This window comes from Conger conger, chromosome 11 (genome assembly GCF_963514075.1).
Source record: "Conger conger chromosome 11, fConCon1.1, whole genome shotgun sequence".
NCBI classification, from domain to species: domain Eukaryota; kingdom Metazoa; phylum Chordata; class Actinopteri; order Anguilliformes; family Congridae; genus Conger; species Conger conger.
The window spans coordinates 43,614,809-43,640,379 of record NC_083770.1 but is presented as its reverse complement, the minus strand read 5'-3'; the positions used below and the strand labels follow the sequence as shown (position 1 = coordinate 43,640,379).

The window sequence follows — 25,571 nt, the reverse complement described above, 5'->3', positions numbered from 1 at the left end:
GTGGCAATTAGAACCAATTTTCAACCGATGAGCTTGAATTATTGTACAGCCGTACGATGTTTTGGTACAGAGTGCCGGGTCTTAAACTGTATATTTTGAAACCCGAATTTAAGGACTATAAACACAAGCAGAGGGTGAGTCAACATGTCAGAGAGCCTTTTTCAATGATAGGAAGGGATTTACAATGGTCTTGTAACAATGTTTTAACACAAAAATCTTACCCATTCTACCTTTAATGGCAATACTCGCAATAAGTATGTCCTGCAGAACGGGGCTGTGCTGATTTCATACGTTCAATGCTTCATCCACTTCATAGTCCATAGAGCATCCACAGACAGACACTCAATCACAGAGCCTGGCCTTCAGATTTCTCATCACATAGAAAAATTAATAAGAGAGCATGAGGAAAAACCCATTTGCCATATTCGCTGGAATCATTCCCCCGAAGCCTCTGTCAATTGACACAGCATGGGAGGAGGTGTCGAAATAGGCATGTATCATCATGCTTTTCCCCCGTAAGATGGTCGTGTATAAGCAGGATTGGCTTTGAGCGGGGTCGAATGAGAGCAGGATCTGGAGTAAACAGTATCGCAGGTATGGCATGAACAACATCATGTGTGGGCAGGGTCAGGTGAGGACGAGAAGTACGTATATCTGCTGTTCATACATCAATAAATCTGTTCTTCCACTTATCTGCACAACCTTTACCTTAAACCACCCTCCACCCACGCATAGAGACGGTTTCATTATGCAACAGCATTAGCTCTAACTCTACATGCCAACTGTAGCATTGATTACCCAGTGTAGCTTAACCATTATAGTGTTGCATATCTCCTGCGTAGCCCATGCAGCATAGCATAGCCACTATATAGTACAACATTCACTCACCGAGCACTTAATTAGGAACATTTTTACTTTAGTACACCTACTTATTAATGTGATTATCTAATCAGCCAATTGTGTGGCAGCAATGCAATGCATACAATCGTCTAGATACGGGTCAGGAGCTTCAGTTAATGTTCACATCAACCATCAGAATGGGGAAAAAGTTTGATCTAAGTAACTTTGACTGTAGAATGATTGTTGGTGGCAGACAGGGTGTTTTGAGTATCTCAGAAACTGCTGATCTCCTGGGATATTCATGCACATTAGTCTATAGTGAATTGTGCAAAAAACAAAAAATAATCCAGTGAGCAGCAGTTCTGCAGACAGAAACACCTTGTTAATGAGAGAGAGGTCAGAGGAGAAGGGCCAGACAGGTTAAAGCTGACAGGAAGGTGACAGTAACGCAAATAACCACACATTACAACAGTGGTATGCACAAGATCCCCTCTATATCCATCCACTATATTACACAGCCTGCGTAGGCACTGTAGTGTCTTATAGTCACCATAGCGGAATTTATCCCTTTTTTAGCCAATGCAGTACAGCATATCGCTTGTGTAGCCACTGTAGCATATTATATTCCCTATATAGACACTATATGCCTTTTTAGTCTCCTTTCAGAATTTAAATGTGTTAGAAGAACGATTGACCTAGCTCTAATTAACTATTTCAGCTACAATCAAATCTGACAGAGGACAAAATCAGTCAACATTTTAGCTGTGTGTGTGTGTGTGTGTGTGGGTGTGTGAGAGAGAGAGAGAGAGAGAGAGAGAGAGAGAGAGAGATGTGTGCATGTACATGCAAGCATGCACTTATAACCGAAAAAAGTGGTATTGAATACTTGACATGCTGAAACATTTTCCCTTCTCCATTTTAGTCCAGAATGTTTTCTAAAATGTGTTTGGCATATTTGAACAATCATAACAGACCAATCTGAAGCTAAAATGATGGCCAAGGGCATGTTGATTCTTCAGTGAATCGATGTAAATTCACATTTGTGATGCATCGATGGTGTAAGACTTAAACGTATTGAGAGTTTTGCTTTGCCCTTGGTCAATATTTCAGTTCCTTTGTTTTTCAATGGTCACAGTATGCAACACCCGGTCAAGCAAGCCCTTGTTTTGAGACTGGCTGAATCAAAGCACAACTGGTTGTGTTGTAGTTATCGACCATCTGAGCAACACAGATGAGTGGCGTGTTCTTTTCCGTCTCCGGAACGTTCCCTTTCAACTGGAAAGGAGCCAGAATTGCCCAGGGAAATAACCAAAAATGTGTTTCTCTTAGAAGAAATCTGAAAATATATTATGAAAATATAGCCATGTTGAAAGAGAGAGAGAGAGAGAGAGAGAGAGGAAGAGAGAAAGAGGGATCTGAGATTATCCGCAACCAGAATCACAGCTAACCGAAGATGGTGATGATAGAAAAGGCATATTATTCTGGATAAATGCATCAGCAAGGGATTGGAGATTCCAGACGCAGGCACTGTCTCTACGATTATTAGGGGGCCAAGCACCAAAGGTGCCCCATTTGACCTACTTTTATGAAATTGTGTGTACATACGTCTCTCCTCATGACAAACAAATTAGCCTAAAGGACTTATGAGGCCCGCCTCTGTAGATTTTCCGCCATTTTGAATAAAATAAAATAAAAAACACTTAAAATGCTACTCTGACTAGCAGATTTTATCTCAATGAAACTTGGTAGACATAGTCCAAGTTCTAAAAGGTGTTACATTTCTGATATGTGAAAAAACAAAGCTACTATGAGCCATTTAATGCTTCAGGGGCTGATAGTTGATAGTCAAATTCCTATAACTTTTAATGTAATGTTTAATGTAATAAGTCTTGGTCTATCAACAGCCATATTCCTATATCCCCTCCTCTTTCGCTTTCATTATCTCCTTCTTCTGAATTTTCTTGTCTTTCTCCATTCTTCCTTTCTTTTATTTTGCCTCTCCTCCAGATTTTCTTTCTTTTCTCTCCTTTTGCATTCCTCTGATCTTTTTTGCACCTTTTTATTTTAATTTCCTGTTCTTTCTACCTTTTCTCTTCTTTCTTGTTTCTCTTTCTCCATTTTGTCCTGGAGTCTATTTTCCCAAATTTTCTTCAGCTGCTCCTTGGCGCATGCATTTTCTCTTCTTTTTCTTCTTTCTACCTTGTTGTCATCCAGTTTATATAAAACCATACGTGTCTATACTTGGAGAGCAAATGTGCTTCAGTGACCCACTATGTCTTCCCTATTTGATTTCTTAAAGAAGCTTAAAATGCTTCTTCTTCCATAAAAATTGACCAGTTTGCATGAGGTTTGGGGTACTGCATTAGACCAAGCTTCTTTAAAACCGGTGGACATCCTCCTGGCATGGTGATCCTGTGGTTAGCACACGTGCCGATGAGAAAAGGGGCCCAGCCAGGAATCCAGCCGAGGTGCTTTCTGTGTGGAGACTGCATGTTTTGCAGGTGCCTATATGGGTTCCTTTCATTTTGGATTAAGAAGGATCAATCATCTTGAAATTTGGTCCATGTGTGCTGCTGGTCAGTGTGCACTAGCTTGCAAAACGTGATAAGAATAGTGCAATAGGGGGCATTACAGCAATTTGTCAAACTTGCATGAAGTGTGATGTATTGCCTCCTTAGACCAAGCTTCTTCAGTCAATTATTCAAACTTTTCACTTGCTACAATATGGCTGGATAAACAGCCAATGCAAATTGACATGGTCGGCGTGCCACAAAGGCAAATAACTTCTGAAAGCCAAGTTGGATTTGCACAAAACTGGATAGATGTCTTTGCATATAATAAAGGTTATATACAAGGTTGCCTGTATAATTTGGTTAACGTTATATGGGGTCAATAGGTAGCACAATTGCTGGGGAAAATGCAAACTCTTTAGAAAAATTAAGAAATAACTTGAAAATGTGCATGCTGTGTCATAACCAATGGTCCATACAGTCCATATATGAACATTCAAACGACAGTTTAAAGAAATAGTCAGCAAGAAAGCTTCCAATGGATCACCCAATTCATAAATTGGCTGCCATTTTGAATGGTCCTTTTTTTACTTTCATTTACCAGCGACAGAAACCCCTGCTTGCACAGTGGCCCAGAGGATAGCACAGTTAGTGCTGAGCAAGAAGGTTGGGTTCAAATCCACCCAGGGCCCTTTCTGCGCAGCTTGCATGTTCTCCAAGTGTTGACTCCCTCCATCAAAGTCTCTCTGCTTTCCCACTGCTGCTATGCTGCTTGGACACCGTCAATTGCTGCTTGCAGTTATATTTAATATCAGTAGTAGTAGTAGTAGGCTAGTAGTAGTAGTCATAGTAGTAATATTGCATGATGGCACCTAAAGCTTAGACAAGTATAAATGTTCTAGCATTTGTAATTCTGTTATCTCAAATGTGTATGTTCATATGTTGTCCTGTGGTGCGCTAGGTGACCTACATGGATACTGTGACAGTACATGTACACAATCCCAACAGAGACGCACACAAGCACACGTAGTGTTCCTTTCAGTTTCTGCCTGAAACAAGGCTGCAAGATTAACAGTGCCCTCCGCATTTTTTATGATTGGCTCTGAACTTTGAGCTCCTGCCAATCATTGACGCTGAGCTTGATTGGCACCTTTCACTTGAGGACACTGTCCTAACCATCTCGTCTGGATGCACTCATTCACTCTGACTGTGTAATCAGGCTGATCCCACCCCAAATCTGATCTGCTCCCGTTTCCAGTACTGGACGCAACCGTTTTTAAATTGTTGAAAAAGTTCCCATAGGAGACCTATATTGTTCCGGGATCATGAAAGCCAAAGGTAATTGCTGGAGATTATTAAGGTGTGATTCGTTGGTACCGGTGGAGGTAGCACCACAGGGACATGTGTTTAGCAAATGGACATAACTCCACTTGACATATTCTACATATTTACAAATGTGTATCTCTTACACAAATAGAAGAGCATCACCGAGACAGCAAAGAGAATAAACCGCCCCACGGGTGTGGCCTGGGTGCTGTGTGTGAGAGGGTATGTGATGTGTGTGTGAGAGTGAGAAAGAAAGAGAGTGATTGAGAGTGTATGTAAGAGATACTGAGAGCCTGTGCACGTGTGTGTGTGTGTGTGTGTGTGGTGGGGACGAACAGGAGCAGGAGGAGGAAAGGGGGGTTCTTGCCATCATGGCAGTGGGGTCTTAGAAAGCTGACCTACCCATGACCTGGCCCAGCGTGAAGTTAACCCAGGGATGACTTCTCCAGCACCCCACAAAATGGCAGCGCCCCAAAAGAGGGCCCCTCTCAGGGAACAGCGACAATCTTGGATCTCTCTCTCTCAGATCGACTTTGAAAGAATAGCTCCTGGAATCCCACACCAGTTCGGGGGGAATATGTGAGCTCGCTGGTTTGGAAACCTGTTTCCGTGTGGTAACATTCTGGACAACGGGAGTAGTAGATGAGCGCCTTGACACTGGGATTTTATCACGCAGTGGATCTGCCCTGAAAAGTGTGTAAGAGTATCAGTGTCGTCGACAGTGAAAATGCTTCTATGTTAGTAATGAGGGAGTGTGGCAGTCTATGTGGCAGGAGCCTGTAGCAGATCTCAGGGGCAGAAATCAAGTGAAGAACTTCCCCCCTCACAACAGTTAAGCACACTCTTGCCCCTCCTGTGTGTGTTCAGTGGGGTTTATGAGTGTGTGTGTGTGTGTGTGTGTGTGTGTCTGGGAGTCTATCCCTGATGAAAAGTCTTCAGGAAAATCACGCTCTCCCAAACCTCTCTCTCTTTTCTTTCTTTTCACTCGGTGTCACTTTCACACATTTTTTACATTTTTACTTCATGACTCAATTTCAAATCCTGTACGAGCATTGTGAATTGCACTGACGCATTAAAGTCAGAAGATGCACACCCTTTTTAAAAATTCTAACCAGGAAAATAGCCTAATTTCCTTCTGATGTACAGTAAATTAATAAATATGGATCTTCATTAAACATTCACTTGTGATTGGTAGCCCACGAAAAAGTCACACCAGTCAGTGCCATGTTAATTACACAATACAAATTCTCTCAGCATTATAAAAATAATTTCAAATAGCAACTAAATAATACAGATTTAATGTCATAGCATTTGTTTTAATTGGACCAATCTCCAATCTCTCTCTTTAATTGGATGTACATAATATAGCAGTAGTTAAAGCTCATTTTGATTACCCAGGAGTGTTTACACATCAACATACACCAGTTTTCAGAATAAAGCCCTAGGTCATGTTGCGTCCTTGCACTTGACACCTCTGTGGGCTGTCAAATATGCTGCAGGAGCCAGGGGTGAAACAGCGGTTTCCTGCGCTCACCCCACCCTGACCCACAGTGTGTGGGGGGTGAGTGAGGTCCCTGCTGCAGTGTTTTGGAAGAAGAGGGGGGGTGTGGGGGGCATGGGTTGGAAGGGACAGTGGTCTGAAGTGTCCTCCTTAAAGAGGGAGACAGTGGAAGGAAGTGATGAGATTTATGGGCGTGCAAACCACTCCTCCACAGCAGACTTCAGTGGGGCGGGACCTGCCCTTGGTCTTGGAGAGGCAATCAGTCAGTCAGAAAGAGAGAGAGAGAGAGAGAAAGAGACAGAGAGAGAGAGAGAGAGAGAGAGAGAGAGAGAGAGAGAGAGAGATCATATAATTCTCATGTGTAAACATGCTTTACAATTAGGCTATGGTATGTTGTGTAATTCTCACTAAAAAAAGACAATTAGGTTTAATAAAGGAGAGGAGAGAGTGTGCTATGTTAACTGTATGTACCCTGTTGTGTAGGGTATGCGGGCATTTGTGTGTGTGTGTGTGTGTGTGTGTGCGTGTGTATGCGTGAGTGAGCTTATGATTGTGTGCACTTTATAGCGGTGTGTCTTACTGTCACCTTCCTGTAGCCCTCAGAAAGGGCAGACCAGCGCACTGCTCTCATAGGTAAACGGGTAGAAACTGCTGGTTCCTGCACGCTTAAAGACGGGCACATTGAGTGATCTGCCATTCACTATTCTTCTTCTTGAGAAAGGAAAAAATATAGGGGGTGGGAATAACATCTGCTCTGAACCGATATGTCATATTTACTCTCACGCTCCTCTCCGTAATGCATCCGAAAGCTTTGAAAATCTTTGCACCGGTAGGTTCTAATATTACATCTAAACCTGCGCAGATAGATCGCTCTTCAAGCCTCCAGTAGCAGGTGACTCACATCAGGGGAGAGGTGTTCCTGCTGACAACGGGAGTGCTGCACACAACCCAACATCAACCGCGCAAACACAATGTTGAGACGCCAGATCGGTGGTCGCACTCAGATGTGGCCAATTTCAGCCTAATACGGTATTAAGGAATGAATTATGTGAGGTGTTGATATGTTGAGGGAGCTTGAGCGAGGCAATGATGTAGTTTGTTGGTTAGAATGAAGAGGCAGTATGGTGTGGTGGTTGGTTAGAATGAGGAAGCAGTATGGTGTGGTGTGGTGGTTGGTTAGAATAAGGAGGCAGTATGGTGTGGTGTGGTGGTTGGTCAGAATGAGGAAGCACGATGGTGTGGTGGTTGGAGTATAATTGTTATATTTTAAAAAAAAGGTTCTATTTAATAATCTAAAAAAACTAAAGTATCATTCACCAGACATTTATATTTACTATTTCTTTTCAAATATGAATGTATATATCGGTAACAGGGCTGACACAATATTTAATGTTGAAGAAATGACTTATAAAAGATATGAGAGATGGCATGATACAACTTTCTATCACTTCAAGTTGTAAAAAAAATTTCAGACATGTAAAAATTGACCAAAATAATATTTTGAAATTTTCACTTTTCAAAAGTGAAAATGCACCCATTTTGTGGAAGTTTCCGTACTAAGCACATAGATAAGAGCACTCTGCTAAACAAATAAACAGCGTGGATGATCAGTGACGAGCCTGCTGTTCTAGCTGAGTCACAGTGCTGGACTCTCAACTGCCTCTCCATTCTGCCTTCTGCTTTCATGTGCATATGAAGTCCTTTGTGTAGTTAACGTAATGGTTAGCTGTTTTATTTAGCTATTAATTGAATTTGGATTACCATTCGGCATTGTCAAATGAACATCTCACTCGATATGTACATGCAACACTAACACAAATATACTCCACTTTAATACAGGGTATTTTAATCAACGTATTTGTGATCATACCTCATACCATATCATTGAATTTGAGAAGTTCTGCATGGAGGAATGGTCAAGAATCCCTCCAAATATATTCTCTAACCTTATCACAAATAATAGGAAAAGCCTCATGGCTGTCATCTTTTCCAGCCATATATATATAAAATTAAACTTATTTATTATAAACGAACCCTCTGTGCCTTCTTGGTGAGACCGCCCTAGTATTTTTAAGACTAATACTTCAAAAACATCTCCACTTTCGTACTTTTGGCCTGTTTTAATTGGGTTATAGTAAAGGTGTAGACAAAAATATTACATACCTTTTTAATGTTTTTTGTCATAACTCCAGTTATTTCTCCTGTGTTTGAAATAGCAAAAAGAATTTCCAGCTGTCGCTGATCTGAAATTGAATGAGTAAAAAATGAATTCATAACAGGTATGGTCTCTAGGTTATACAGTATGTGTCTACACCAGTTAATTCTCTAAAAGTCACCTGCAGGTGGCCTGAAAACCTTGCAGTTGCCTGCAAAGCCAGAAACGTTTGGAGACTGGTGCTAAACAAGGGTCAAAGGCAGGGAATAGAGGGACATTGCTTGGCCTAGCAGTCAGCACACAAAGCGACTCACACGCTTGTTCTGTCTGATGTAGGTTATAGAGCTCAGTCAAACACACAACTTCTGAAACATAAATGTTATTTATCTCTCTCTCTTATACGTAATAGCCAACCATGATGTCAAGTCAAACAATTCAATGGAAGTACAAGCAAGAATGCACAAACACACATATGTACCAACTGATGAGTAGAATAATGTCTATGGTGTGCTGGGCTGTTATGTTACTGTATGCCTGTTAATATGAGTTTGTGTACAGTAGGGTGCATTTGTGTACAGTAGGGTGCGGTAGGGTAACATTTTACTATGTAATATCAATGTCCATCAATTGCATTTACCTCTTTTTTCCATTTCCTAAGTGACTTACGTACCTCCTCTCCCACAATCCTCTGCACCAAACCAGGATGTAGTGGAGGAAGATGGCTGTCACTTGTTTTTGTGTGAGCACTGAGATCCTCTCATCTGCTCAAAGCCCTCCCCATCTCAGACAACTCCCCCCCCCGCCCCTCCAGAAAAACCTCCACAAAAAACATACACCACATACACACACACACACACACACACACGCCTGATTTCCACATCTGGTTCACCCCACAAGTTCCCTGTCACTGTTCATCAGCGGCTTTGATCTTTAATGCATCTTGCATTAATTACATTCGCCGAATGGCACAGGTATGCTGCAGCAATGTTTCAAATGCACCAGCAGGCCCTCTCCTTGATACAGGACAGGAGGAATCTTTAAAAGAACAAGCTGGACCTGATACTGAAATATTACCTAAACCAGTTCCCTGCCGTTCAGCCTGTTCCTTTCATGCTGTTACTGCATGCAGAACAGCTGCTCTATCAGGACAGAGATATTCGATTAAGATTAGTGATCTACATTGTCACACAACTGACACCATGTAGAAGGGATAGCTCTCCTGAGCCAGATCACTAGATGGATGTGTGTACCTCCGTCTATTGGGTATAAGTGATGGGATAGGTGACCTGGTGACAGAAATTGGATGGTAGCGCTGGCACTCCCTCTCCCTCTTTTTCACGGTCCCCTTCGATGCTGCATTGAGTGACAGCTTACCCTGTCACTCACGTCAGATTACAATTAAAACATGCCAGTACTGCTACTTGGGTAGAATGCCAAATTTAATTGACCACAAATAAAGCCATTCATAAAACAACTAAGCAACCACCTTTGTACCAGGGAAAATACAGTTACACATTGCATATCCTAGCACCCTACCTCCCAGAGTCTTTTTGTTATTCTCACAATCCAGTGCACTTCCCACATACTGACAGAATAGATGAAATAGCACCCACATTAAGGTGCACAAACGATAGTTCAGTCTCATAGAAGGTAAAAAAAAATAACCCACATTCCTCATTAGTTCAGTTCTAAAATTGTTAAATGAATGGACAATTACACGTCAGTATTTTGACGATGATTCATAATAATTATAATAATAAAGCGGTGGTACATTATAAATAATCAACAGTCGTGTCAACGTAAACACCGAATAATGAACATGGGTAACGATGCTGAGACTGCGTATTCCCAGCAAAATATTTCAAAAAAGGCTTCATGACGAACTGTGTCGCTTCACGGGCGACGAGCAGTGCAGTACCCCCCTGAGCTACCCACTTTGCACAGCGGTCCCGCAGTAGAAGCAGGCGAGAGTAGCAGAGGGAAGAAAGCGCAAAACTGAATTGTAACAGATTGAAGAACTTTGGTAACGTTCAATTAATTTTGACGCAACAGACAGACGTCTGACTGTCACTGTTTTTCCTGTGGATCACTGTTTTTCGGCTCCTAGAATATCTTCTTTTTCTGCTGGAAACAGCTGGAATGAAGTTAGCCCACTAGACATGGAAACCAAGCCGTTCCTATCTCTGGGTAAGTTGTGAAATATGAATATTGTCATTATACTTGCTTTGTGAATTTGGTTCCGGCTGACCGTCGAGGTGGAGATTATGTGGGCTATGTAGCTCCACAGTTAGCTTGCTTGAAGAATAAGTTTGGGTCTCTGGTTTTGAAATATATTGCCGGTAAGTTAAAACGTAGCCTACCTTGCCAAAATGTCAGACTAGCTTGTATCAGTCAGCAACCGAAAATAAACTACGAGCGTGATTTGAAAACGGGTGATTTGAACGCGAGCTGGCCTGTGTACATAATGTGCCAATAGTCGTTATTAATAGCAGTCAGTTATAATACAATATATTCACTGTGGATAAGCGTAGGGCAGGTACGGTAGGAGTTACTGCATCGTACCCCCTACATATGCTACAGCGAGTTATCGACCCTGTGAAACCATATCCCAGTCCGTCACAGGCTGTGTTTTATTTGCTAATTGTTGCTATAAACTATCATCTATTTTTACACAAAATATTTTGGTATTTTCCCATGTCCTCTTATATCAATGAAACGTTTATTTGACGACACGGTCAAACATATAGCTACCAGCTACTGTAACTAGTACCACCCTGAAAAATAATGACTCGGACAGACGTTGGCTGTGGTAATGTATTTCTCCGGAATTTCTGTAGATGCATGTGGCAGAGCCTTACAGTAGCTACATGCTCTATTTGGTTTCTACTTTAGCAGTAAGTGGCAAGAATAGTATAGCCTACTGGTGACTTACCATCCCAACTGGTGACTCCAAACAGAGCCCCAAGCCAGGGCAGCACTGGTTGCATTTAGAACGAGGTGTTTCCTCTGTCAATTCGCCTATACGTTTTGCGTTTAATTGTAACACGTGGCTTGACTTAGAGCACATTAAACAGTGTTTAATGCATAGCCGTGTCAAGGAAAGGTCCCAGGACGTGATTGCGCAAAAAAAGAAAGAAAAACAAAATAAAAACTGAAAATGTTTAGCATGGAGAAATGATCTTGGAATTTATGTTGTCATCACGATTAAACTTTTTGTTACTATCGTTTTATTTCGCGCTGCAATTGCTTTTTAACTTAGTTGGTTTTGCTTCACCGTAAATAAACCAAGCTTGTTCATAGTTTAGAGAATGCCTGGAGAGAAAAGGCAATAGCTACGTAGTCGCTCCATATATTTAAACTGATCCGATTTCGACTCCCAGTTATCCAACATCTTAAATTACGAGCAAAGGCTTACGAGCAAAGGGCGGTTTTGGCAACCCCAGGATCAAAGTCTGGGGGAAATTGTGATAACTGGGTTACTCTAGTCGCTTAACAGTCCACGCGTTGAAAAAAAAAATATTTTTTACAAATTGCAACAGTATCTGGATCTAAAATGTTTGAGGGAAGTTTCTGCGCTGTTTTAGTAGTTGAAAGCATACATTGTTCGTTAGAAACTGAGTGAATTTCAGATTTTCAGGAGGAATCTGTCATGGCATTGGAAATTATAATTTACATAGCATGCATTTCTCTGATGCATTACGATAACAGGTTGATGAGGACTCGAGAAAGCCTGAAACTGCCAGAATGTCACGTATAATTGGGTCACTTTTTTCTACAGTAGGCTACGTAGACGCATACTGCTGTGAGTGTGAAATGATACTGAGAAATTAGCGAAAAACTGGTTGGTAAAATTATATTTTATTTTGCATGGTAGTTGTGAAGAGGGATGGGACAGGTTTCATGCAGACTCATTTGTGCATGTATTTAAATCATAAAAAGTCATGCATTTACAATAAAAAAAGTGAAAAAACATCCTTGGTTATCATTTAATAATGTTTTTTATTTGGGCAGCTGTGCACTTCGCCACAGAATTTCGGCATCAAAACAATCCACATTCACTGGCCACTTTAGTAGGTACATGTACACACATGTAGTCCCAGGTAGGACCCCATTGTGCCTCCAAACAGCCAGAATTCTTTCCTGTCTGGAACATGCTGAAACATTCCTTCGGGATGTTGGTCGTCCATGGTGACTCAATACCATTTTGCAGTTCCTGCACATGCTTCTGCCACACATGCATGCTCCCATTCAACCTCATTCCGAAGTTGCTCTGTTGTACTGGGGACTGTGCAGGACGTCTGAAGTCACTGACATGCTTGTGAAAGCAGTGCTCCATGATGTGTGCTTTGTGGCCTGGTGCGATATCCTGCTGGAGGTATCATGTGAAAAAGGGCCTAATGGCAGATGACCAGAAGCCCTGGTGTAGCCACAATAAGATGTGCACAGCTGCTGGGCCCTTGAGAAAGGCCCTTAACCCTGCATCGGTCCAGCAGTGATTGTCCCCTGCTTAGTCTAATCAACTGTAAGTTGCTCTGGATAAAAGGCTCAGCTAAATAACAAATAAGTTATCATTTAATAACATGGTTAGCAACAATGAATAGGTATGCTGTTCATTTCAGATTAGACTCCGTTGGTATTAAATGTGCAATGCTCTGCCAAGAAAAGATGAATGGTGCTAGAAGCCTTATGGAAGGCCAGAAATCTTCAAAATCTGTGATACTAATAGGCATACAGAGGAAGTGTTTGGTATAATGGTAAGACCAATGTAAAACCATAAATGTTCATTTTCGCGGCAGTGCATGTTTGATCAACTCTAGCATTGCCTGTCTGCAGAGAAAGACTTTAAGCCTATATGGTCTGGGAATCAATCAACATAAAGCTGAGCACTGCTGAATTACCCTGAGAGACTGTGACCTACTATTGTGCTGCTATCAGGTGGAATTAATCATGCAAGTGGATATTTATACTTGCAATGTGGTTGCGTATGTGTATACTGCTTATTATGTTTATGATAATTATTATCATTATTATTATTGTTGTTATTATTATTCTGCTGTGATTGTGGGGTAGTCATGATGGAGCTGTTATTTTTTAACTGAAGCAGAGAGGAATAGGTGTACGGATGCTAGAGTGATGCCTTTGTGGATTTCTGGATATATTTACTGTATAATAAAATTGTGTTTCGATTTTGAAAAGTTAGTGTTCCTTGCTGCATAAGAACATTAAGTGAACTTGACAAGTTGTGTACACTACTTTGTGTGAGATAAAGGGCTTCAAAGGGAAGTGGGATGACGGAAAGACATCTGCACACTTTTCAGATCTCCTGTAAACTCTTCTGACACACCGGTATGAAATAGCCTTCATGCACATGATCTTTCATCGGTGAAGAAATTCCCCCCACCAGAATTTCAAGGTATACATAGAACAACAGGTGCCCTCCAAAGTCAGAAAAAGTACTTCTAAAAGGCTTTTGTGGGGGCCCCCTTGCCATCCCCCCACTGAAGTTCATTGCCAAGAAATGGAGGGAGCCTGGAGAAATGTGAAGGGGGGCATCATCATTAAAAGTGGATGACTTTGGTTTATGGCGTGGCCTTTTTGTGTGTGTGAAGGGATACTTGGCCCTTTTGTGAAGAGGTACAGCTGTCATTTTTATTGGAAAGGGTTTAAAAGAGAGCCCCCCCCCCTTTCCCCTCAAACATGGCCTTCTGCCCCTTGGCCTCCCACCCCGTCCAAAATCTAAGGTGGGGGTCTTCGTTCACTGCAGAAACAAACACACCCATAAACCCTGCCAGACAATATGTTCTGTTCTTTAAAAAGAAATCAGCCCAAAAGTGACCCGTGAGATCCTGACAGCAGCTTTCGAGATGTGGATTAAACTCGAATGTGTGTCTGGGATCACTGTCTCGTTGTCTGCGCGGGCGACGTGAGCGTGTGTAGTGTAGCCTCAGACATGACATAGCATGTGAGCATCCCCGACGGAATGTGACACCACCCCCGTGAGGAGCCGTACGAACGCGGGCTAATTGTGTCGCGTTGGGCGGAGCGGCCGGCTCGGACCCGTGGGTTGAAACCGGCCGTGGACCTCCCCCCCCCCCCTCGTGTGTGCACGGTTCGTTAACGGCACATAGCCGGTGGAATCCTTCTCGTTAGCGGTTTATGTTCAGAGCTCATACGCACAGTGCCCAGTGCACGCTCCCCTTGATTAGCTGAGAAAGAGCTGTTTTTTGGCCGTTTGATTTAAGAACCGCGACATTTGCCCTGAAAGTAACGCCCCTCAACCATCCAGTGTGCAAAGCTCATGACTCCAAAGCTTGTGGTGGACAAAACGGTATTCTGTTTCATTTATTTGTTTTTTATTACAGTCTGTTTTCTTCCGATAACATAGATATTTCATCCGTTATTGTGTCACTTTTAGACAGGAAGCCCGTTAGCGTGAAGACAGATTTAGCACTTCGCACCTCACAAATGAGAATGTGCACTGAAATTAGTAAAGACCCATAAACAGTTTCCTGGCATAGAAAACATTTTATTGTAGGTTGTTTTTTTCAGTATATTTTTCAAAACTTCTATGAGTGTTTTTTGTCATTGGGGGTGGGGTGTTGGAGTGTCTGAAATGCTAATAAAAATCTTTTCAGAGGAGTAGCACGGAGTTTTGTTGACTACAGCGTTGGTTGTGTGTCAGTGTAGCAGCAACTGTGTGCAGTGTAACAGAAAGGTGTATGGGTGTGCAGTATAATATAGGTGTGCTTGGATGGAGGACGGTGTGTGAGTGTTGTGTTAGTGAGTGGAGTGCTTTTACACCTTGGGTGAGATATCAGTGAGTGGACCACGCTATGGGCTTGTTCTGACAGGTGAGGACTGGGGGTGGTCACACTCGTGCGGATCTCCTCGCTCGGCTGTCGTTCGCGTGTGTTCTGTCTGCCGGTTCTGTTGGCACCTCCGTTTCCAGAATCCCGGGATGAGGCCAGGCTCCAGGCGCTGTCTCTGATGCCTGAGCTGACTGGAGCTCCACACGCTGTCTCTGATGCCTGAGCTGACTGGAAGCCTTGTGTTCGGTGGCTGTGCTCTGCTCTCCCGCGCTGTTCGCTGCTCGGCATAAAGCCGCGATTATTAGAATTCTCCGTGTGAGCGCGTGAAATAAGCAGGCCTTGAGTACCTCCTTAAGCCCGGGGTTTAGGCTTTCTGTCAGCCTGTCTTTCCCCCAGCTCCGGCGTGTTTCGCTGGACGCGGCTCCACTGAAAATGATCAAGATGCGAAAGAAAATCCAGGGTAATCCTGAAATCCCTTATCATAACTAATCCTGGGCTCACAAAGAGCGGCGAGATAACTGCCGAAGCCTGACACCGACGGGCTAATTACTGACACACAGAGGCTGCGATCGGCCCAGCAGATGGTGGTGGATCGTACCTCAGCTGCTTGCTTTTGTTTTATGCATCGGTGCTTGACCGGTGAAAGTTTGCCCAATATTAAGATAAGAACAGTTGACGGCCAGTAGAGACCGTGAGAGTCCCTTGGCATTGACTGAGCTGATCCCGGCTTCTGGTTAATTGGCTAGTCCATGATACGGCTTCCGGATTCCGTCTCAGACTGGTGCCATTTGTGTCGGAGAAGATCTTATCCCTTACGTGTACATCCTATTCACACACACACTGAAGCACTGAGTACACTTGGATCCGAGTGATGCTATATCCACTGTAGCTGGCTGCACTGGGCCATATTTCCTAAAACATGCTGCATTTACTGGACAGACTGTGCCATGTTCACGCACTGCACCAGCTCTGTGTTCACGCACTACACCAGCTCTGTGTTTAACACTGCACCAACTCTGTGTTTACGCACTGCAGTAACTCTGTGTTTACACACTGCACCAACTCTGTGTTTATGCACTGCTCCAGCTCTGTGTTTATGCACTGTGCCAACTCTGTGTTTACGCACTGCACCAACTCTGTCTTTACACACTGCACCAACTCTTGTGTTTACGCACTGCACCAGCTGTGTTTACGCACTGCACCAACTCTGTCTTTACGCACTGCACCAACTCTGTGTTTACGCACTGCACCAGCTGTGTTCACGCATTGCACCAGCTCTGTGTTCACGCACTGCACCAGCTCTGTGTTTGCGCACTGCACCAGTTTTGTGTTTACGCACTGCACCAGCTCTGTATTTATGCACTGTGCCAACTCTGTGTTTACACACTGCACCAACTCTGTGTTTACGCACTGCTCCAGCTCTGTGTTAATGCACTGTGCCAACTCTGTGTTTACGCACTGCACCAACTCTGTCTTTACACACTGCACCAACTCTGTGTTTACGCACTGCTCCAGCTCTGTGTTAATGCACTGTGCCAACTCTGTGTTTACGCACTGCTCCAGCTCTGTGTTAATGCACTGTGCCAACTCTGTGTTTACGCACTGCTCAGCTAGCGTGGCTGCTCTTACACACTGCTGCTTTTACACGCCCCACAGACTCTGTGGCTGCATTCGCACGCCTCATTGAAAGAGCCTCTGTCTTTGCACACAGCTGTGTTTGCTCAATGCAGCGACCACATAACTGCATTTGCACCCAACTGCATTCATACACTCTCAGAAAAAAATGGTTTTAAAAGGAAACTTGTGATTCCATAGAAGAACAAATTCTTTGTCAGGCAAAATAGTCATTTGTCTGGGAGCTTTCACATTTCACACCTATGATAGAGGGTGAAGCCTCTATCACATAAATAAAAAGCCTTCCTCTGTGGAGACACGCTAAATAACGCTTTTTTTTCCTAAGCGTGTACAGTGTGCTGACAGCACCGGCAGTTTTACACGCTGCCCGGTGTTGCCTGCTGAAACCCGAAGCTGCGTGCTCTCTGGGCTCCCTGGCTGGCGTCTGCGAGGGAGGCGGCGGGGAGCGTACAAAACCGGTTTAGCCAGTTTCCGCAGTGTGGCATGTGCCAGTTAGGAACGCCTCCCTTTGAGATGATGTGAGAGGCGGCTACATTGATCATCAGAGGAGTGTTTTACATGTTAAAGCCCCGGGCCTCTGTAAGTCAGAAAAGTCAGACTCTCCATTTTACAGAACAGCACATGCACCATTCCTCAGGGCACAAAGGAATGTGAATGCTCTATTCACCATGTACGACACACATCAGTGTGAATGCTCTATTCACCATGTACGACACACATCAGTATGAATGCTTTATTCCCCATGTACGACACACATCAGTGTGAATGCTCTATTCACCATGTATGACACACATCAGTGTGAATGCCCTATTCACCATGTACGACACACATCAGTGTGAATGCTTTATTCCCCATGTACGACACACATCAGTGTGAATGCTCTATTCACCATGTATGGCACACATCAGTGTGAATGCTTTATTCCCCATGTACGACATACATCAGTGTGAATGCTCTATTCACCATGTATGATACACATCAGTGTGAATGCTCTATTCACCATGTACGACACACATCAGTGTGAATGCTTTATTCCCCATGTACGACACACATCAGTGTGAATGCTCTATTCACCATGTATGACACACATCAGTGCGAATGCTCTATTCACCATGTACGACACACATCAGTGTGAATGCTCAATTCACCATGTACGACACACATCAGTGTGAATGCTCTATTCACCATGTATGATACACATCAGTGTGAATGCTCTATTCACCATGTACGACACACATCAGTGTGAATGCTTTATTCCCCATGTACGACACACATCAGTGCGAATGCTCTATTCACCATGTACGACACACATCAGTGTGAATGCTCTATTCACCATGTACGACACACATCGGTGTGAATGCTTTATTCCCTATGTACGACACACATCAGTGTGAATGCTCTATTCCCCATGTACGACACACATCAGTGTGAATGCTTTATTCCCTATGTACGACACACATCAGTGTGAATGCTTTATTCCCCATGTACGACACACATCAGTGTGAATGCTCTATTCACCATGTATGACACACATCAGTGTGAATGCTTTATTCCCCATGTACGACACACATCAGTGTGAATGCTTTATTCCCCATGTACGACACACATCAGTGTGAATGCTCTATTCACCATGTATGACACACATCAGTGCGAATGCTCTATTCACCATGCACGACACACATGGGTATGAATGCTCTGTTCCCCATGTAGGACAGAGAGTGTAAATGCTCTATCTATTCCCTATGTAGGACAATGATGAGTGTGAATTCTCCAACATAGGAGTGTCACTGTACCCATTACATTACATTAATGGCATTTGGCAGACGCTTTTATCCAGAGCGACGTACAGTTGATTAGACTAAGCAGGAGACAATCCTCCCCTGGAGCAATGCAGGGTTAAGGGCCTTGCTCAAGGGCCCAACGACTGTGCAGACCTTATTGTGGCTACACCGGGGATCGAACCCCCGACCTTGCGGGTCCCAGTCATTTACCTTAACCACTACGCTATAGGCCGCCCGCGCGTACGACACACATACCCTTTTCCAGGACAACAAGGAGTGTAAGTGTGTCTGTGCTGTCTCCAGCCCACAATAGCCTCTGAGTCTAATGGGTTTGGGAAAATGTCTAACATGCCCCTGCCCTCTTGAGAGACACATAGTTGAAGAATAACAGTCCAGCCCTGCGTCCTTATTTGACTTGACCTTTTGTACTATGCTGCACTTTATACTCACTTGTGCACATACGTATGGTAAATATTTGAAATAAGCATACATATTTACGTTTGCCTCTGTACATACAGTCCTGCCGAATCCGTCTACCTTTCACCAGGTGGATGGAAAGAAGCGAAACGCAGCATGTCATATCTAACGATCCTCAAGCATGTGGTTGGTGTATGTCCGAGCTGAACTCTAAAAAAATGGGTGTTTGAACAGAACTGCGAAGTGTCGCTGCTGTTTAAGGCATGGTATGGTCAGATTGTTTTAGCTTAGGTTACTTAAGAAAGTTGCAGAAGTTGTGCACGCTCATACATGTGCATGGACTTGCACCCACACTCACACACACACTAGAGTTGCCCTATGCAAGATTTTCAAACGGAATATCTGGTTTTCAAATAGTTTGCACAGGTCCGGTTTGTGGTCCTGACCCTAACTCAGGCGTGCACAACAAGGGCCATCTGTTTCAGGATTTTGTGCCAACTTCTGGTCTTAATTATTTAATTGACTCAATCATATCTTATCTGACGTGTATGAGTCCTGGCTACAGTTGCAGACTGCAAGTGTATCCTAATGTTTTTACTGTACTCAAGTGCAGGCTTGAACCAGGGTAATTCATAGAGCTGTCAGCAAATTAAAAATCAAGGCAATTGGTTGGAACAAATGGCACTAAGCAGTCCGGCCCTCAAGGACTGGAGTTGTGCACCCCTGCCGTAACTGAAAAAGTGACCGTTAGGTTGTAATGAACTGTCATTTCAACCACCCAGCTCTCTGTAATCCATTCTGATACAAACCTGCTGACCCCTACTCTCCCCCTCTACCCATCTGCCATTGGCTGTGACAGCACCTCCTCCTCCACACTCACGGTTAACCCTCCAGCCATGCAAGTCTTTTTCACAAATTCTAAATCCGGCATCCCTGATTCATCCCCGCGTAAACATGCAGGGGAAAGAGAAAGTGAAACTTTGGCTCGGATCGTGGTTCAGGCACGTGCGTTGCTGCTACCATGGCAATCTCCTGGAACAGGAAGACAGCCCTGGCACCCTCTGCACTCCCTCTACACACCTGGCCACTGCCCAACACCCGTGGCAGCGCTTCCCAGTCATGGCAGAACATCAGAGAGCTTCTCCCATTCATCCGGTCTGCAGAGAGAACGTACAGGGTAGAATCCAGCCTTCAGATCAGCGGTCTCAAACGCATCGGCACAGAAGGCTGGGCGTGTAGGTTTTCATTCTAACCAATTAAATGGCATTAAAGCACAGAATGTGTTGTTATACAATTGTTATACAGACAACACAAATAGCACATTTCACTTTATATACATTATGCGCAAACCTACCGCCCTATTTCTGCAAATAATTGATCTACTTATAAAATCAGGATCTGAGGCTGGAATAAACATATACACATTGAGTTTGAGATCACTGCTTTAGATTCACGTGCATAATGAGTATAGTACTGAAAGCTGTGCTGCCAAAGACTGAGCCTGCATGACCTGACTGTGTGCATATGTAACCCTTGTGTAGTCTTAACATTCAGTATGCTCCCCTTGTCCTTAGGATCCAAAATGACCCACCTTCAAATAAAGCAGTGAATTCTAATTAATTTAATTATATTTTGCATGAAGAAACAACCTGTCACACATCACAAGCTTTGTCATCAAATTTCAAGTTGAAAAAAGATCATTTAGGGGGTTTTCTCTGCTGTTAAACATAGTGGCGGATCATTTTTTACCCTTAAGACAACACAAGAGTTAGGAGTGTGGGCACTGGGCACTGTACATTCATGCTGAAGTTCCCAGGTATGACCTCAATGTTGCACCGGGTAAATTATCTCTATATTACACCAGCAATGTGCTCTGTGTTACACCAGGACAGAGCTTTCTCTCTCTTCTCTGTTTCTCTCATCTCTTCAGGCTACACCTTTCCCTCCCTAACTCACCACCATGATTAGCGTTATATAGGCCATAGACTGTAATGGCACTTATATAGTTGTATAGATGTTATCTGTATGGTTGCACTACGACTCGGAACCGTACTGTCCTCTCAGGTCCTCTTCGCACTTGTACTTGTGTTTGATCTGCACTTCGTTGTACGTCGCTCTGGATAAGAGCGTCTGCTAAATGCCATGTAATGTAATGTAATGTACTGCTTGTTAGACTAGGCCAGCTCCTCGTCCTGCGAGCCACAGTGTCTGCAGGCGTTTACTTCAACCGTGCGCTACACCACCTGATTTTCTGAACCAAGCAGGTAGAATAATTAGTGAAATCAGGTGGCGTAGTGCACGTTAGGAGCATGCAGAATTTAAGATTGCAATTCTTAAACTGTGACTCTTTATAGCCTCCCTCACCATCTTGTCTGTGGGGACAACGTGCGCTTGTGTCTTCCTCGCAAGTTTGTCACCATTCCATATGTTTTACATGTTTTTATTATTGCCCTCACCCATTACCACACTCGTGACAGTCATTTGCCATCTGTCTCTTTGAATTGACAGTTCTTTGGCTTTTCCAATACTAATGGATGCCAAAGGGATTTTGCATGCGTTACCTCATTTTATACTCTACTGATACCGGTAGTGATGAAATGACACAATATAGTTCCTTTAGACGGAGATTAAGTAAATGAAGTAAAACTGTATTGCCAAGTTCACTTTGTTTGATTTTATTTTCAGAAAAAAACGGATTACGGAAAACATTGAAATAAATGTACTGAAATAAAAGTATATAGTTTTCCCATATGTTTGAACATAACATATGATTATCATCTATGTTGTTATTATATAAATCAATTTCATTAAGGGTGGCAATAATTCTGTAGCCCACTATATGTCTCTCTGTTACATGTGTGTCTATTTTGATCTGGGCTCATTCACATCGAAGCGACAGTGGTTCACCATGGGCTGTCTGTCTGTGTGTGGAGCTGGCGAACACAGCAGAAAAACAGTGCAAGTTATCTGCATGAAAGCAAAATGGAATAGACTTGGAATAAAAACAAGGTGATGGCTGGTTTGTGTCTCAGAACTAGAATCTGGGTCAAAGACTTGGTCCAGACTGTGTAGCTGCACTGTGTGCAGATATGCATGTGTGTGTATATATGTGTGTGTGTGTGTGTGTGTGTGTGCATGTTGGGGGGGAATTGAACATCAGTGTGTGTCTTTATTTTATATTTATTGGACAGGACGGTGCGCACTCATCAACACTGTCAATGTCATTGTTGCAGATATACTTGAAAGGCTAGTTCGCCGCTGTGGCCCTGAGCAGGTAACGAAAAAAAAGAACATGTGACTGCTGATTATGGTAAAACATGTTGTTCCAGTACAGAGCGTGCAGGCATGATGCTCTCTTCCTTTGTAAAGCCATTCAGGACATCCTGTACTGCTGTGTTTATGCCTTGTGCTCACAGAGCTGACATCATAGGCAGGGGAAGAGCTGATTGGCTGTGATTATTCCTGAAACAGGATGGGAAGAAGCAGATACACATACATGCACGTTTACAGTACTCACACACATGCACACACACACACACACACACACGCATACATACACCTATACAGTACTCACACACATGCACACACACACATACATACATTTATTCAGTACTCACACAAGCACACACACACATACATACATTTATTCAGTACTCACACACACACACACACACACACATACATACATTTATACAGTACACACACACATACACACACAGCAGGAAATCATGGATGGACGGTACGGACAGATTTTGCGGAACAGGTTATTACTTCTTGGAGCCTGTGCTCAATTCATGCCCTTTCAAGTTTTTTTTATGATTTATAGTTTTTCTGCCGCAATGATAGAAACATATGAAAGAGGATTATGGGTTTTTTTGCTCCTCATTTCTGAATGAATGAATAGATGAATGTTTATGTTTTGTGTGTGAGATTTACACTAGTCTCTGAGGAGTATTTACCGTGTGGTAAATTCTGCACTGTTCCCGTGGGCAGTATCGGCTATAATTATTGCATTGAGATCTTAGTCTGCTCGTGTAGTGTATGGATTCAAAACATTTCCTACTCTCCGTTCACATAAAAGAGCTGTTTCTCTGTGTTCCCTCTCAGCATCATCACACAAACTCAATTATGTGCTTTACTGAAGCCTCAAGGAACATGTCACTCTCCCTCCCTCCCTCCTTGCCCCCTCTGGCCGGTTATCACTCTCCATCTTTCCTGTTGTCTGTTTTCCCTCGCTTCCCTGTCCACATCCTCTTCCTCACCATTCATACTTCGTCTTTATCAGCCTGCCGGAGACCGACGACCTCGTGCGATCGCATGACCGCGGTCATTTTTAAACGGAGAAAGCGCTCTGACACACGGCCTGGCCTTCCAGGGAATTAGACGACATTAGCTCAGGGGCAACGTTGGCTCAGGCAGTAAGGGCAGTCGTCTGGCAGTCGGAGGGTTTGCCGGTTCGATCCCCTGCCCGGGCTGTGTCGAAGTGTCCCTGAGCAAGACACCTAACCCCTAAATGCTCCTGACGAGCTGGTCGGTGCCTGGCATGGCAGCCATTTCGCCGTTGGTGTGTGTGTGTGGGCGGCACGGATGGTGCAGTGGGTAGCACTGCCGCCTCACAGCAAGGAGGTCCTGGGTTCGAATCCCCGTCGGCCGGGGCCTCTCTGTGCGGAGTTTGCATGTTCTCCCCGTGTCTGCGTGGGTTTCCTCCGGGTACTCCGGTTTCCTCCCACAGTCCAAAGACATGCAGGTTAGGCTGATTGGAGAGTCTAAATTGCCCGTAGGTATGAGTGTGTGAGTGAATGGTGTGTGTGCCCTGCGATGGACTGGCGACCTGTCCAGGGTGTATTCCTGCCTTTCGCCCAATGTGTGCTGGGATAGGCTCCAGCCACCCTGCGACCCTGTTCAGGATAAGCGGGTTCAGATAATGGATGGATGGATGTGTGTGTGTGAATGGGTGAATGAGAAACATCACTTGTACAGCGCTTTGAATGAAGGTGCCATTTCACGCGACTCTGTTGCGAGTTGGAGCCAGGTGAAAAACAAAGAATAAGAAAGGCTAATTTAATCTTGATAATGTAATTAACAGGAATGACCTCAGTTCTGAGACAGCTGAATGAATTACAGTACAGGGTGCCTGACTGGTGCCTGACTGTAAACTTGGAATCAATCTCCGAACACTGGGATAAGTGGAATATGACCGCCTGCAAACTGTTAGCCAGCAATATGAGAGACGACTTGACGATGTACTGTGAACACTCTTTCCAAAACTTTCCACTCTTTCTGTGGCTGTTCCATCTGTCACATTTCTGATTTAGCCAACCATTGGTTACTCCCATTTACAAAACAGAAAACACTGACAACTATATCACCCGTATTTGTGCTTATTTGTTTCACTTTGACTGAATTCATTAAATGTCATCTGTCACTGTTAAGGACAAGATAATAAATGTCACTAACGACAAGATAAGGCACTGTGGCAAGTGATTAAAAACGGCAGTACAGGCTGCATGAGAATGCTTGCTTGAGGGCTGCGGTGTGGCTTGTGCCTGTAGAAATAAAAGCCTTCCCTTGTACAGTGTTAATATTCCCAGGACAGTGCCTGCTTACTGGAGAGATGGAAAGTTGAAGAGAAACTGTTGTCAAAATGCTGCTGCTTTCACTTCATCCATTCATCCATCCATCCATCCCTCCATCGTCTAACATGTTTATTCCTGGTCCGAGTCTGGGGGGGACTGGAGCCTATCCCAGCATGCATTGGATGTGAGGCAGAAAATGTGTCACTTGCGAATCGCAAATAAACCTGCGACGACTGCATACCTCTCGCAAAACCATCTCGCAGATCTCAGCTTTCCTGAAACGAGCCCCAGGAATACACCCTGGACAGGTCATCTATCACCGGGCAGACACACCATTCACTCACACACTCATTTAGACTCTCCAATTAGCCTCACCTCCCACAGCCCAAAGCCCAAGTTTTTGAGCTGTGGGAGGAGACTGCAGTACCCGGAGAACATGTCAAACTTGGGTTTGGGTTGACAAAAAGGATGTAACAACTAACAATAAGCTTTTTTTACCTTTCAGTCTGTCTCTTCAAATTTGCGTGAGTCATTTAGGTGAAATTGTTCCATTAGGTGATCATTTAAATTGAGTCAATGGATCTCCATTGAAAAAACATGTATATATATATATTTTATCCATGGAGCTCATTTGGCTCAGGGTCCTCGTCAGAGAAGCCATCTGTGGGCTCTGAACATAAGAACATTGATGAAACATTGGTGACTAAAATAGTGATGGCAGGTATTTTTCACCCTGTCGGTCAGTTTGACAGGTTAAAATATATGTAAGTTGACTCCCTGGTTTATATATAGTAGGGGGTAAAGGTTTACAATTGCTTGTGACTGTTCACTACATTTTACATTACATTATTTTACTGGTGGATTTCATGTTTGAACAATGTTTATAACATCTGTAGACAACTCATATATTAGAATAAGTTGCCTTACTTCAGTTTGGTGATTGATGACAGTTAATTGCCACTGCATGTTTCCGGGTTCAGTATTAATCAGAATACTTCAGTCCTGGTCCAGTACCATGGTC

At 43.5% G+C, this 25,571-nt stretch overlaps 1 protein-coding gene across 1 annotated transcript in view; it reads left to right on the top strand.

Moving 5' to 3' along the window:
* The first annotated feature begins 10,423 nt into the window (after nt 1-10,423).
* Nucleotides 10,424-25,571, top strand: part of LOC133140228 (retinoic acid receptor RXR-alpha-B-like) — a 48,616-nt gene continuing 33,468 nt past the window's right edge. The window contains exon 1 of the mRNA XM_061259925.1: nt 10,424-10,519. Coding sequence (XP_061115909.1) covers nt 10,492-10,519 — 28 coding nt within the window. The 5' untranslated portion in view covers nt 10,424-10,491. The remainder of the gene's footprint in view (nt 10,520-25,571) is intronic.